Source organism: Penaeus monodon, chromosome 7 (assembly GCF_015228065.2).
Source record: "Penaeus monodon isolate SGIC_2016 chromosome 7, NSTDA_Pmon_1, whole genome shotgun sequence".
Classification (NCBI taxonomy): Eukaryota; Metazoa; Arthropoda; class Malacostraca; order Decapoda; family Penaeidae; genus Penaeus; species Penaeus monodon.
In genome coordinates, this window is record NC_051392.1 from 10,571,786 (window position 1) to 10,586,017 (window position 14,232).

Below are 14,232 nucleotides of genomic sequence, written 5' to 3' on the forward strand. Positions count from 1 at the left end.
CGCATCCGTCACACCGCACGATTCATAAACGCCTCTACAGAATTACGGAGACGCGTGCACTCATGAACACAAAGAAGGCGTGTATAATACTTTTATATATTCCATGATTATGTTTTGTGTGCCTGCTCCTGTGAGTGTGCCTGTGTATATCTGTTCCTGTGAGTGTGTGAGTGTGTGAGTGTGTGTGTGTGTGTGTGTGTGTGTGTGTGTGTGTGTGTGTGTGTGTGTGTGTGTGTGTGCACGCGTGCGTCTGTGTGCGTGTGTGCGCGTGCGTGTGTGTGCGTGTGTGTGCCTGTGCGTGTGCCCTGTTCATTTGCGTCTATTTCATTATGGTCATCACGGCGTAAGTCATATAAATTTCCGCCACACGAACCACCACCAATCGAGACTACCAAAGCAGAGGTCTCTTCCCCCACCCCCTGGTGTCCCGTCCCTCGTGCTCCCGGCCCCGCGCGCTGCCTCTGCAATAAGTTCCGGCCCTGCTGCACCCCACGGAATCATACCCCCGACCTGTTGCTTCATTCCGGCTCATTCCCCGGTTCTCATACCCAGCCCCATCCGCAGCGCCGAAGCGAGGAATGACGCAGGTGCAGAGGCAGGCAAGCGGGCAGACAAACAGGCAAGCAAGCAAGCAAGCAAGCAGACAGGAAGGCAAGCAGGCAGGCAGGGCGGCAGGCAGACCGCATTGTCGCAGCCGGGAGATGACTTTCACCTGAGCTGGTCGTGACCCGGGACGCTATACCTCGGCACGGCTACTCTCGACCCGCGTTCTCGATCCCGGTCCCTTTTCATTCTCTCTCAGATATCTCTCTCTAAAACTAAAATACGCTTGATACAACTTCCTAACTTAAACGCCATTCTTGAGCATCGCCCACAAAATTCGACCGCGTAAGAATGAATTCAAGAGTCATAAGAGATGGATCGGAGAGCCGAGAAAATCAGAGGAGGCAGGGCATGTGGGATCAGAGAAAGCGGTGCCGGGGAGGAAGAAGACGTGTGGATGTGTGGATGGGGAAGCAGGGCGTGGATGTGGGTGGTGTGGATGGAGGAGGGCGTGGATGTGTGGATAGGGATGGGGAACGGGGGCGTAGATGCGTGCAGCGGGAGGGGGGATGGCGTGGATCTGGGTGACATGTGGATTAGCGTGGATGTGTGGAAGAGGGAGTGGACATAGATGCCAGGGAAGATACCAGACTTGTAGATGGGGAAGGATCGCGTGGAAGTGCGCAGCGATGTGGATGGCGCGGACGTGCGGTTGCAAAGGAGGACGCGTGCGGCAGGGAAGGTGCGGGAATCCACAGGAATCGAAGTCAGGCGTCTGGGTCACCTTGAGGCACCCCGACGCACGCCGCTCCGCGTTTCCGGCTCTCCCGCCACACTCGCGGAAAAAAGGACCGAATCTCCCTCAGGGCACACAGAGGGTTCCTCTGCCAGCGCAGCTCCTTCGCGCTATGCCGTTGCTCCTTCGTTATGTAGACTTCCCACACTTCTACTCCGTTTATTAACATCAGGCTAGTTATCAGGCGATTTTACAAACATATCTAGCAACAGCAGCCGTCCGGAAATTGAACAGATAAGATTGTCAAGATTCACATCTGCAATAAATGTGGTATGTTTTCCCAAGTAAGTATATCATGGACGTTATGTGCCCTAGAGTCGCCTTGATATATTTAATAATATAATTAGTGTGTGTGTGTGTGTGTGTGTGTGTGTGTGTGTGTGTGTGTGTGTGTGTGTGTGTGTGTGTGTGTGTGTGTGTGCGTGTGTGCGTGCGTGTGTGCGTGCGTGTGTGCGTGCATGTGTGCGTGCGTGCGTGTGTGTGTGCGTGTGAGCGTGCGTATCTGCATGCATATGTGCATGCATATGTGCGTGCATATGTGCGTGCATATGTGCGTGCGTATGTGCGTGCGTGCGTGCGTGCGTGCGTGCGTGTGCGTGCGTGCGTGCGTGTGTGTGTGCGCGCGCGTGTGCGTGTGCGCGTGCGCGTGTGCGTGTGTGCGAGCGTGTGTGCATGTGCGTGTGCATGTGCGTGTGCGTGTACGTGTGCGTGTGCATGCGCGTGTGCGTGTGCGCGTGTGCGTGTGCGTGTGCGCGTGTGCGTGTGCGCGTGTGCGTGTGCGCGTGTGCTTTGCGCGTGTGCGTGCGCGTGTACGTGTGCATGCGCGTGTGCATGCGCGTGTGCGTGCGCGTGTACGTGTGCGTGTGCGTGTGCACGCGCGTGTGCGTGTGCGTGCGTCATCCACCTACGCGCCCACGTACATACACACATACCCGCACAAACTTAACCACAGCCTCTCCCTCACGTCTACACAAAGCACACAAGCAGACGAAGGAGAAAAAATAAACAGCCCATCCGGCAATCGCGGGAGAAAGGATTCCTTCAAAACGCGCCGCCAATTACCGGGATGGAGCGGCCGGTCGCATTTCACCATCGCTGAACAATAAGGAAATTTATCGGGTAACATTTATCGAGCCCAGGCAACAGCAACATCCACCTGGCATAGTATCATTTATCAGGTACATGTATCGGCAACATCGATGAGGTATGTGTACCGGCTACACCTACTGGGCGCATTTACTGACAACCGTTCTAAAATATCAGGCATAATTTAGCTACAAATATAGGGCATTTCTTGAAGGTGTATCAACCCTATCTATCGACCACACACACTGGATACATGCACGGCTCAGGGCAAGGTCTGTGTAAGTATATACTTATACAGACCTTGGCTATGGGTACCCGGTACATGTATCGGCGAGTGTTTGGCCAAAACGAAGGTCAAACAGATCTCGGTTAAAACTATGAACATCGCCCTTATCGCCATCCGCGTTATCTCTTTCACAGTAGATACGGGTAATGGAAGGGAGCGGGGGGGGGATGCTTCCCTCCCTCCCATGGTATCTCCTCCCGCCCACCGAATGACCTCAAAGCCTACTCTTCCTCTGTAAAACGGGTCGTTTTGGGCTTATTCTTAGGCCTAGTGTGTATGGCCACTGTGGGAATGTTTTCAAAGGATTCTGTGACCCGAGCGACACTTCTTAAAATAAGGGACACTTGTCTGTCAGTCACTGGACACACAAGGTAATTGCGACACTACGGTATCACTTAACAGGGACTTTTTTTTCGTTGCATCATAAGTGGGGCGTTTAAAACACCTCAACCACTACATTTTTCCTCTTCCTGCTTTACTCGCATTCGTCATTACTCCCTCTTGTCCTCCTCTCTTGACATCTTTTGCTAATCAATACTGTTTCTCGAACGGCATCTTCCACGCACAGTATCAAATTACAACCAAGTATCTTGTATCTCACTGACATATATGACAAAAAAAAATACAGTCAGATAAGTAGATACACAAACAAATATATGCAGAACAAAGAAACAAATAATTCATCGACCTGCGTAATTAAGACTCCCATTAAAAAAGACCCACTATTAAAACTAACAGGAGAAGCCCCCTAATAAGGCTTGTGTGATGGAACGCCGCGGATACCCGATCCCACACGCGCACTCGCCGGGCCATCACTGCGTCTCCTGCCTGTACTGCTAATCCCACTTTAGAATGCAGGAGGAGAGCCATAATGATCACTTTTCCGCATGGGATTAGAAACCGAGGATGCCTTAATTGCTGGCTAGTCCTGTTAAAAAAAAACACTAGCTAGACTTCATCCCTCCCTTAATCCTGGCTCTCCTCCTCCTTCCCTCCCTCCTACTCGTTCCCTTCCTTAATCCCGGCTCTTCTCCTCCTTCCTTCCCTCCTACTCGTTCCCTTCCTTAATCCCGGCTCTCCTCCTCCTTCCCTCCATCCTACTCCTTCCCTCCCTCCTACTCCTTCCTTCCCTCCTACTCCCCCTCTCTCCTCCCTCCCTACCTGCTTCCCCCCTCTCTCCTCCCTCCTACCCTCCTTGCTGTCGACCTTCTCTCTTCCGCCTTCCCTCCCGTCCCCTCCCTCTTCCTCTCCCTCTCCCTCTCCCTCCCCCGTCCCCCGCCGCCAATACGAGGCCGAGTTGATGAGAGCGGCAGCGATGACAGGTGAATGTGAAGGGTCAAAGGTGATCAATTACTCCACATACGGCACACATCATCATCGGATACTCCTCCCCCCCATCCCTGACTCCCTCCCTCCCCACCCACATCCCACCATCTCTTCCTCCACGCACCAGTTTGAAGCTACTCGGGAAGGATGGAGAGAGGGAGGGAAAGGTAATTTAAAAAGTAAGAAAGAGGGAAAGGGCAAGGAAGAGGAAGAGGAAGAGGAAGAGGGAGAGGGAGAGGGAGAGGGAGAGGGAGAGGGAGAGGGAGAGGGAGAGGAAGAGGAAGAGAGAGAGAGAGAGAGAGAGAGAGAGAGAGAGAGAGAGAGAGAGAGAGAGAGAGAGAGAGAGAGAAGAGAGAAAAGAAAAAAAGAAAGAAAGAAAGAAAGAAAGACAGAAAGAGAGAGAGAGGGAGCAAGAAAATAATTATAATAGATAAAAATGTTGTTTCATTCCATTTGTTATAATTCTTGGTATGACATGCTGTCTATTTCATTATGCTTCTAAATTACCCCCGTGTGCAAGGAATGGCCGGGATTACCATCCACTAGGTCAGAACCACACTGATACCGCTGCACCAAACTGCGCACGCACACACGCACACACACACACACACACACACACACACACACACACACACACACACACACACACACACACACACACACACACACACACACACGCACACACGCACACGCGCACACGCGCACACACACGTACACGCACATACAGTGAGAGAGAGAGAGAGAGAGAGAGAGAGAGAGAGAGAGAGAGAGAGAGAGAGAGAGAGAGAGAGAGAGAAGAGAAAGAGAGAAAGAGAGAAAGAAGGAGAGAAAGAAAGAGAGAAGAAAGAGAAGAGAAGAGAGAGAAGAGAAGAGAAAGACAGAGAGAAGAGAGAGAGAGAAGAGAAGAGAGGAGAGAGAAAGAGAGAAGAAGAAAGAGAGAAAGAGAGAGAAGAAGAGGAAGAGAAGAAGAGAAGAAGAGAGAGAGGAGAGAGAGAGAGAGAAGAGAGAGAGAGAGAGAGAGGAGAAGAGAGAGAGGAGAGAGAGAGAGGAGAAGAGAGAGAGAGGAGAGAGAGAGGAGAAGAGAGAGAGAGAGAGGGGAAGAGAGGAGAGAGAGGAAGAGGAGGAGAGGAGAGAGAAGGAAGGAAAAGAGAGAGAAGGAAGGAAAAGAGAGAGAAGAGAGAGAGAGAGAGAGAGAGAGGAGAGAGAGAGAGAGAGAGAGAGAGAGAGAGAGAGAGAGAGAGAGAGAGAGAGAGAGAGAGAGAGAGAGAGAGAGAGAGAGATTAAAAAGAGAAAAAAGAAAGAAGAAAAAAGAAAAAAAGAGAGAAAAAGAGAGAAAAAAAAGAGAGAGAAAAGAGAGAAAGAGAGACTAGTGGCGAAACTGCACTAAAAGAGGCCCGGGGCTAGAAGGGAAGGAAGTAGCCCCGAACACACACACGTAGATATGCGGCCGCAATCAACAGAAAGTTCGTTTGCGGTGAAAAAGACCCAGTGTATCAAGTGAATGCTCCTCACAGCCACAGCGGGGGGAAAAACTTCGACAGAGATATCATTGATACGGATCAGAAGGCCGTTGCGAAGTAATGGTTTCAAGAGACACAGCATTAAAAGCTAGGATAGCCATCAATAATCTTAATTAGTTTTTCATTGCTCAATCAGAGTCTCCACTGTAAACATGCGAAGAAGCATCGAAATATTCGCATTTCGATTTTCTTCCTTTTGGGAGTTGAGGAGGCCCGAGTAGGCGGCGAGAGGAGAGGGAATGGGAGGAGGGAAGAGGAAGAGGAGAAGGACGAAATAGGGAGGGAGAGGCGTACGAGGAGGGAGAGGGGAAGAGCAAGAAGGGAAGGAAGAAGGGAGAGTGACAAGAGGAGGCAGAGATGAAGGTGGAGGGAGGGGGAAAAACGACAGCGAGAGACTGGGAGGAAGAGGAGAGGGGAAAAGAGGACTGATCATCCCTCACTCGACGACTCTCACCTTTCATCGGAGGAATCGAGAACTCCCCCTACCCCCCAACGAACCCGCCCCCAGGTCCCGTCCACCTTTTCCTACAAAAAAAATCCTGTCCTCCTCGCGTGAGCCGAATGCCGCGAGGCCAAGAAGGCGGACAGGCCAATTGAGAAGTCCCACAGCCGACGGGAATTCACTGCACCACCGGTCACGTAAAATTCATGACGGTCATTCGCCTTGTCAGTTAAAATAACGACTTCATCACAGCCTGTCACTGTACTTTGACGATCATAACACCAGTTTAACAATTGGCAATCTCATAATATCAGTACAACCTGATAAAGACAAATTTTACAATAAAGATCTGATAACAACGATTTCACATCAGCATCCCATAACACCAGTAGCATGCCGTAGAAAATTCCGCAATTCCCTGACCGCCACAGCTATAATGGGGGGGTAGACAGACAGCCGAGCACGTATATCTTCAACAGTTATACCAAGAACACACCGCGGCCCCGCACGACAATTATGCAACCGCTATCTAACGAAATCCAGCGGCGCCATGAATAAAAGATTTATATCCAGCGGCATCGTGTGCTGCGGGGGAAGATGGGCCGAGGGAGGGGGTTACCCAGTGGGGGGGAAAGAGGTAGCGGAGGAAGAACGGGGGGGGGGGGAGTGAAGAAAGGGGAGGTACCATAAGTGGGGATAAGGCGAGGGAGGGAATGGAGTATGGGAGGGAGTGAGGTGGAGGGGTAGAGGCATTTTGAATTGGGGAAATAGCTTAAATGGGGAAGAAATATTGATGTCCAAACGCCGGTATGTACATAAGGATCCTGTGGAAAAAATCCCGTGTAGACTTATATCCACTTGTATCTCAGTATTGTATAGAGAGTTAATATAGGCAAAGGCATTGATAAAGACTGATCGCAAACATAATCAGAAAACAGATGAACTAACAAGGTCAATTAATGGATGGATGGGTGGGTGGGATACATAGATTATTGCCTGGGTTGATGGGTGAAGGGACAGAAGTAGGGGTGCATAAATAGGTTGATGGATGATGTAATAAATGGTGGATGAATGAGTAGGGAGGCAGAAGGTAGAAACGTAGAAAGGAAGTGGGGGAGAGGGAGAGAGGGGGAGAGGGACACAGGTAGAAAGGCAAGGTAGAGAGGCAGAGAGGTAGAGAGGCAGAGGGAAGTAGGGAGGGAGTGAGGCAGAGACGGAGAGAAGGTGAAACAGAGAGACGGAAGAGAGTGAGGAGGGAGGGAGAGGGAAGAAGGAAGAAGGAAGGAGGGAAAGAGGAGAAAGACGAGAAAGAGGGGAAAGAGGGGAGGAAGGGAGGAGGGAAAGGAAAGGAGGCCCATCAGCGGCGTGTCGAGGAAGATAAACATTACGGTCTGATGACACTATCAGGAGCTCATTACACCCGTGAATAATGCATGGTTGTTGCGCCTGGCCGCCGAGGCCACCTGGCACACGGGAAGCGCCGGTGCAACGCATTCATCTTCCTCGTCAACAATCCGAAATGTCATGGAAAACAGGAGAGTTAGAACGCCAAAAGAAATTCCCGAGACCGACAGCAGGGTCATATCTATAACATGAAATATCACGCACCGCCATCCAGACAGACAGCATATCTGTTAAAAACATATTCCCCTTTTTCGAAATCTCAAATTTACAATAATCCGCTGTACCGATCCGCTCTTCCATAATGAAGTTTCTCGACAGCTTCACCATTATTTCCGAGAACTCGTACAACGTAGGCTGTCTATCACGTGTCTTGGGGAACCTTTTTAACTGGCAGCTTAATTTTCGTTTAACCTTCAGCTCTCAGACACACAAATCAATATTCCTTCGATATAAGTCAGGTCTGGCCTTTCGAAGCCGCGCCGGAAACAACGGACACATCGCATCGTATTCCAAGAAAGCTTTTCACATGAGGGGATTTTTTCACGAACTTACGCAAGAACATTTTGGGGGGGCCGGACGCTTGGCAAATTCAATAAGAGGCTCTTCACTGTGTGCGAAAGATCCCACTGACAAAGGGGCCGTCCCCGCCATAACAAAAAGGCCCTCAACAAGAAGCCTTATTTGCGGCCAACAGGGACCCACTATTGGCTTATCGCCCGCTGTCTCATTTCACCGAAGCCGGGATGAAGGACCGCTTGAAAGGGCCTGCTTGGGCCGGGCTGGATCGCCAGTACCTTCGCGGTCCTGTCTTGGGAAACATTTGAGAGCCTTGGGTCAGTCCGCACCACTTTCTCCCTCACTCACTCCCTCCCTCCTTCCCTCCCTCGAGCCCTCCCTCCTCCCGACTCATTCCGCTCGGACACCACTTTCTCCTCTAGAAACGACGCCATTATTCACTTGGGGATTTAATGCGATTTCAACTCCGGGAAGAAGCGGGAAAATATGTGTCAGAATGCGTAATGACCGCAGGCATCTTAATTAGCCACGGAGTGGAAGTTGCACTTTTTCTCACGTCACTTTCAGAAACTACTTTCCACACAGCTTGACCCCGTGTGCACCTGGAGTCGACACCTTGTCCAGTGTTAAATAGCGTATCAAGTAATTATTGCGTGTCCTTTAGAACAAACAATTATAGTACACTCCGCAAAAGGTCCCCAGAAAGATAACAAAAAGATATCTGCTTTACGATATCTTTTTACCTACACTTTTTCCATATTTTTTCCTAATTCACAAGCTACAAAAAAGCTACCTTTCTGGTTAACCATTTACTACTGAGCGTAGCCAAGAAGCTGGCAACTCCTCTCACCCCTACTCCACCCCCATACAAGCTAGACTCATGCCACAGCTGGGCACCGTCACACTTGGCTCGCATTCCGGTAGTCATAACTGGCGTTTCGAGGCCGGGCACCGCTTGTCTGCCTTCTTGGGAAGGTCGCGCTCAATCAGACAATTCCTTTTGCATTCATCTCCACGCTATGGCCTCTAAAGCTGCCTTTCTCTCTCTTCTCTTTTCTCCTCTACTTTTCTTTCTTCACTCCTTTCCTGCTCTCCTTTCTTTTCGCGTCTCTTTCCTCACCCCTACCTCTTTTTAAAAGGTCAGAGGAATAAAGTTGTTGTATCATGCCCACGCCGGACTCTTAATAAAACACGTGGGCCATGTCACTGCCATGTGTTCGAGTTGGCATGTCACTGATGTGTTTTACTGACATACAATTCTACATGAAAACTTGTCTCCCCTACGAAACGCTACAGCAGTCCCCAACACAAACATCAACAAGAAAAAGGTTTCGCGGGCGGCCAAGTGCGATCATGTGGGCGGACACACACAAGGGCCAGATCCAAGAGCACCATGAACATGTTTTACGACCATCTGCACAGGACGCAGATGAGGGTGTTTACCAACGCTGATGATGATACTGTTATCACGGGGCTCCGGCGATGACTACAGTCCCTTTCAACAACACCCATTAAAGCTACAGCATCGCAGCTCCCTGAATTCGATACAGGATATAGCGGATGCCGTGGATAAAAGACGGCACGACGGAGGTGAGGGTGAGGGTAATCCCGCAAGATACGAACATCCGTTGCGAGTCTAAGATAATGCCCTGTCATGTGCTTATGCCATTCGCGCTAAGGATCGGCAAAAGCAAGTAGGGGGGTGTGGCCACTTCCCTGTGACAACCTTTTCCTCATTCACTTGCCTTTTAAACTCAATGTAGCTGTCCTTCCTCTGTCATTAACATAAACAAGTCATCATAAGAGACCACTCATTATCTACTTCGCTCAAGCGTGTAGTTCTAAAAATAATACCCACTGGCCATGCTTCTATATTTGCTTACTCTTACGTCATTCAACCATTTGTTTTGTTTACAACGCTAAATAAAATGGCGCAGTTTCATTTAAAATGGACAAATACTACATAATATCATCCATCACTCCTCTTGCAACAGAGGTGTCTAGTAATGCATGAATAAAGACAACCAACCTGTAGTGTTCGACTTGCATCTTCATGAATCGCGGACACCTAAAAATACACGATTCAACCACAATCAACGTCACTGAGTTCCATAGGAACAGTCCCAAGACACGACGATACGCATTCATGAACTGAAAGCTGGTTTAGCTGACAGAAATCAAACTGAATCCCTTACATTGGCACAAAGACTCTAAGACCGGCAACCCCCCCACCCCGAAGCACACATACCAGTTACTAGGTTATCAGGCTAACGCATAAAACAGGTGTCACGCCCACCCCTAGTCCAATACCATGGCACGACTACACTAAAACAAAACAAAAAACGAGTCTCCAGCTACGTTAAATGTTCATGTTATCCTCTACACGATGCAAAACAAAGAACAAACAAAACCCAGGCAAGCATCGGCACAAACAAGCCATTACTTCTACAAACACGTGCTCGACAAAACAACAACACTACCCCCTACCCCCGCCCCCACCCCGTTCACTAGATCCGAGAGTGCATTCGCATTACCGCCGGAATCCAACACATTCTGTGGTTTCACCTGCACGCGCTCTGCACACTTTCTTCTAAAGTGTTTGTGGGAACGAGCGATAGTATTCTACTTTGAAGCATGTTGTGTCTGCGAGTTGTGTCTTAATTTATTGTAGGAAAGAATAACACAATTTTCTTTCCTTTCCTTCGCTTTATTTCAATTCTTAGTCTGACAATGACGCTCTTCATCGTGAAGATGAAGATGAAACCACACAACTTCCTTTTTTTAGAATATGTAAAATGCTGGCACCTATTCAAAATGCATCATCACTCGGATAAAAACAATATCTGAAATAACCTTTAATTTACCCTCACAATCACATAGTACAAAACACACACCATATTTCAAGCCCATGAATATGGTATGCACAACAAATCCAAGTCTCGTGGTCAGCCAACGTCACTGCCAACGGTCTTGCAGTCGTCCGCTGAAAAAAAAAATGCTTGCGTAAAGGCATCCGCAGGTCATTATTTACGAGTCTGAAATTTCTGGCGCTCGTTATGGTTCAGTGTGCGTTGTGGGAGGTCGCCGCAGAGAACGACCATTCTTCTCCTGACAAAGGCCTGAAAAGGGACCCCGGATACCCATCTAACAATTCTGACTAGCAAGTAATTTGCATACGGGCCTACATCGTCTACCCTCCATTATCTAATCATGTGTCGCTAACTCACTCACTCTCACTCTGTCGCTCTCACACACTCATACACTCACCCCCCCCCCACACACACACACACTCACTATCAATGTCCTTTAATCATTTTCCCCCTTTATCTTCTTCCCAGCCTCTTCTAAAGGAGAATATATTGCTTCTACTATCCTGGTTAGCATCCTCTCCTCTCTCTCTCTCTCTCTACTTCTCGTCTCTTTCACTATCTCCTCTCTTGCCTATCTTCATTCTCCTCTCACATTCTCATCAACACTTTCATTCATTCATTTATTTACCTACTCACTCACTCACTCACTCACTCACTCACTCACTCACTCACTCACTCACTCACTCACTCTCTCCCTCCCAACCACTCTCTCTCTCTCATTTTCTCTCTCTTTACCCACTCCCATAATCACCCACCCACCTCCACCCTTCGCTCTCAGTCTCCCCCCTCCCCCCAAGTGTCAAGCGATGCGACATGTCAATGAAGCCGAGACCGAAGCCGAAACCGCCGCCGAGACCGCCGCCGAGACCGAAGCAAGAAAGAAAAAAATATATATATACTCATAAAATCAGAACTATCAACGTTTATGATAACCAAATAATAACAAATCTATCAAATACTAATAAGGGAAAGAAACGAATATTGGTGAATAAAACAGATGAAATTAATATACAATAAAACTGAAAATATATATATGGATAATCCATAAATGACAAAAAAGTAGTCTACAAACGATATATACAAAATACAAACATAAAAGCTAACAGATAGACGCCTCATAAGGAAACACACAAATACACTAAAACGTAAAGTTAAAGATCTTAACCCTGTTTGTGCTTACATGAAGATAAACACCATACTGACACCTTAAAAATTATTTCTAAATGAAATCAAAACATCACATGAGGGCACTGTATTAAAATATAATCACCTGCAAACTTACAGCAAGATAACTGAGACGACAACCACTACAAAAAAACAACAACAATAATTCACACCACAAACCAAAACATAAGATAAGAATACACAAGTAAAAAAGAATTCTTACAGAACAACAACTCATTGACTGCCTCGTCTCATAAAAAAACGGGCCACGAGACAAACAAGACTAACTCAAGGGTTCAGGGTCTTCTTAATCCCTTCCTCTGGGGCTCGTACCCACGTCCCACTTCGTACCAACACACTAGAGAACACTTAAGAACAGTAACCCAGCCGGGAAAGGCGAATAAGAGATAACTATGTCCGGAAGAAATTAATGAACACGAAAATCGTCTGTACAGATCATGTAATTGCACGGCATTGAGATGGGATCGTATATTTACCTCAAATAACTCCACGCACCTTGACAAAACACTGTATTTTGAAATCTAAGAATAACAAATTTTACAACCGCCCAAATGAATACCTGTGTCAATCTCAGCACATCCTCCTACTTCTCCACAGCATGCGTCGAATACATAATTCATATTTATAAATGCGGCTACAGACAAAATTTATGCGCGAACACATGGATCCCGAGCTTCGCTGTACACGTATACAATTCACACCCAGAACGAGTCCACGCGTATCTCTTATCATACAAAACCTCCCGGCCATTTCCTCTTCAGAAGGGTAAACCCACAGGCTTCAGTAAGGAGAGTAATTACGCAATACACAGGCTGAGCGAAGGACAGAGCTGAAGAGACAGATTCTCGTTTATGATAATTAAACTGTAAATAACCAACAAATTATCTAGACTGCATACAAATCCCACATGCTCCTCTAACCACACGCGAATTTCCTCCCCAATCGCCACATAACAAAAATAACGCCATGGAAACCCTGGAAGAAGAGAGAATGCAAAACCAACTCCCATTAGTTCCAGCAACACTCAACCGCCGCCCACGCCTCGCCTTGGAAACGCGTTGTGCTACATCTCGCGCCGGCATCCTGCTGACCGGACACCCACGCCGACAATAGGACATGCAGATTCCAGCCCGGTATCCCGAGCCGAGATCAGAAAACTCTGCCAAGGTCCACCTGAGTCACGCTTTTACTCATATTCTGTTTATTTAATATGATCTATTTATTTATTTATTTATTATTATTTTTTAGGGGGGGAGGTGATGTTGCTGACAACTGACATGTGGCGGTTTCCCGGACTCACCAATGTCTTTTATCACAAAAAACAACAACAAAAAGAGCCTACTATGACTAGCATAACCAACAAATACAGGATGTACTTATTCCGAGTCCGCAGCGAAGGCCTGCTTCAAAAGCCCGGTACTTTCTCCTCGGCCACTTGGTCATCGTGACTCACCTTCTAGCACTCAAATCATTTCCACGCAAAAACTTACCTGAAATGAAAGAAATCTTGTTAGTTTCTTCACATTAAAAACAATAATCACATATTTGATGATAAAAGGATAAAAATAAAATTCCAAAGTACAAATAAATGAAGAGAAAAAAAAAGAAAATGTTGCTCGATGTAGTTTGTAAAAGCTCCCAAGGTGCCTGAGTGAGGCCGTTCCGTCGAGGATTTACCTGATGGGCGTGCGTGCGGGCGGCGGGCGCGCGGGGATAAGGGAGGCAACCTAATACTCGGCCAAACGTGGAGGAAAATGGACATAGGTCTAAGGTTCGCCCACTCAGGCCGGCCGGAACTCTCCTAGACATATATACACATCCCTAGCAATGGAGTTCAGACTCGACACTTTCGGGAGTGGCGCACTCGCTCCGAACAGGCCGCGCCCTGTGCACATTTCCCGTTCAATTCGTATACCTAAATCGGTAAATTCATTCATTCAACAGTTCGTCTACTAAATTCAAGGATGAGAATACAACAGCTACTCAAATTTTGTAAAAAAAAAAAAGGTGGGGGGGGGAGATCTGGTCGCCAACAACGTTCTCGCACCAGGAACTAATCCCGCGGCATCTTGTCCGACGACCACCCGCTCCGCAAAAGGACGTCGGGGACATACTGGTTTACGAATAGCGGGAACGTTTCTTACACGCAGTCTCCTCTGATCAAACGAGGCGGAGGGAGGGGAAAGGAGAGAAGGAAAAAGGGAAAAAAGGAAAAAAGGAAAAAGGAAAAAAAGGAGAAAGGAAGGGGAAGGGGAAGG

At 48.0% G+C, this 14,232-nt stretch overlaps 1 protein-coding gene across 1 annotated transcript in view; it reads right to left on the reverse strand.

Annotated features, from left to right (window-relative positions):
* The window catches only part of LOC119575074 (rho GTPase-activating protein 26-like), a gene marked incomplete in the record, with an annotated part of 86,992 nt that extends 73,560 nt beyond the window's left edge, over positions 1-13,432 (reverse strand). Inside the window, 1 exon segment of the mRNA XM_037922461.1 lies at positions 13,351-13,432. Coding sequence (XP_037778389.1) covers positions 13,351-13,417 — 67 coding nt within the window.
* Between the last annotated feature and the right edge of the window lie 800 nt (positions 13,433-14,232).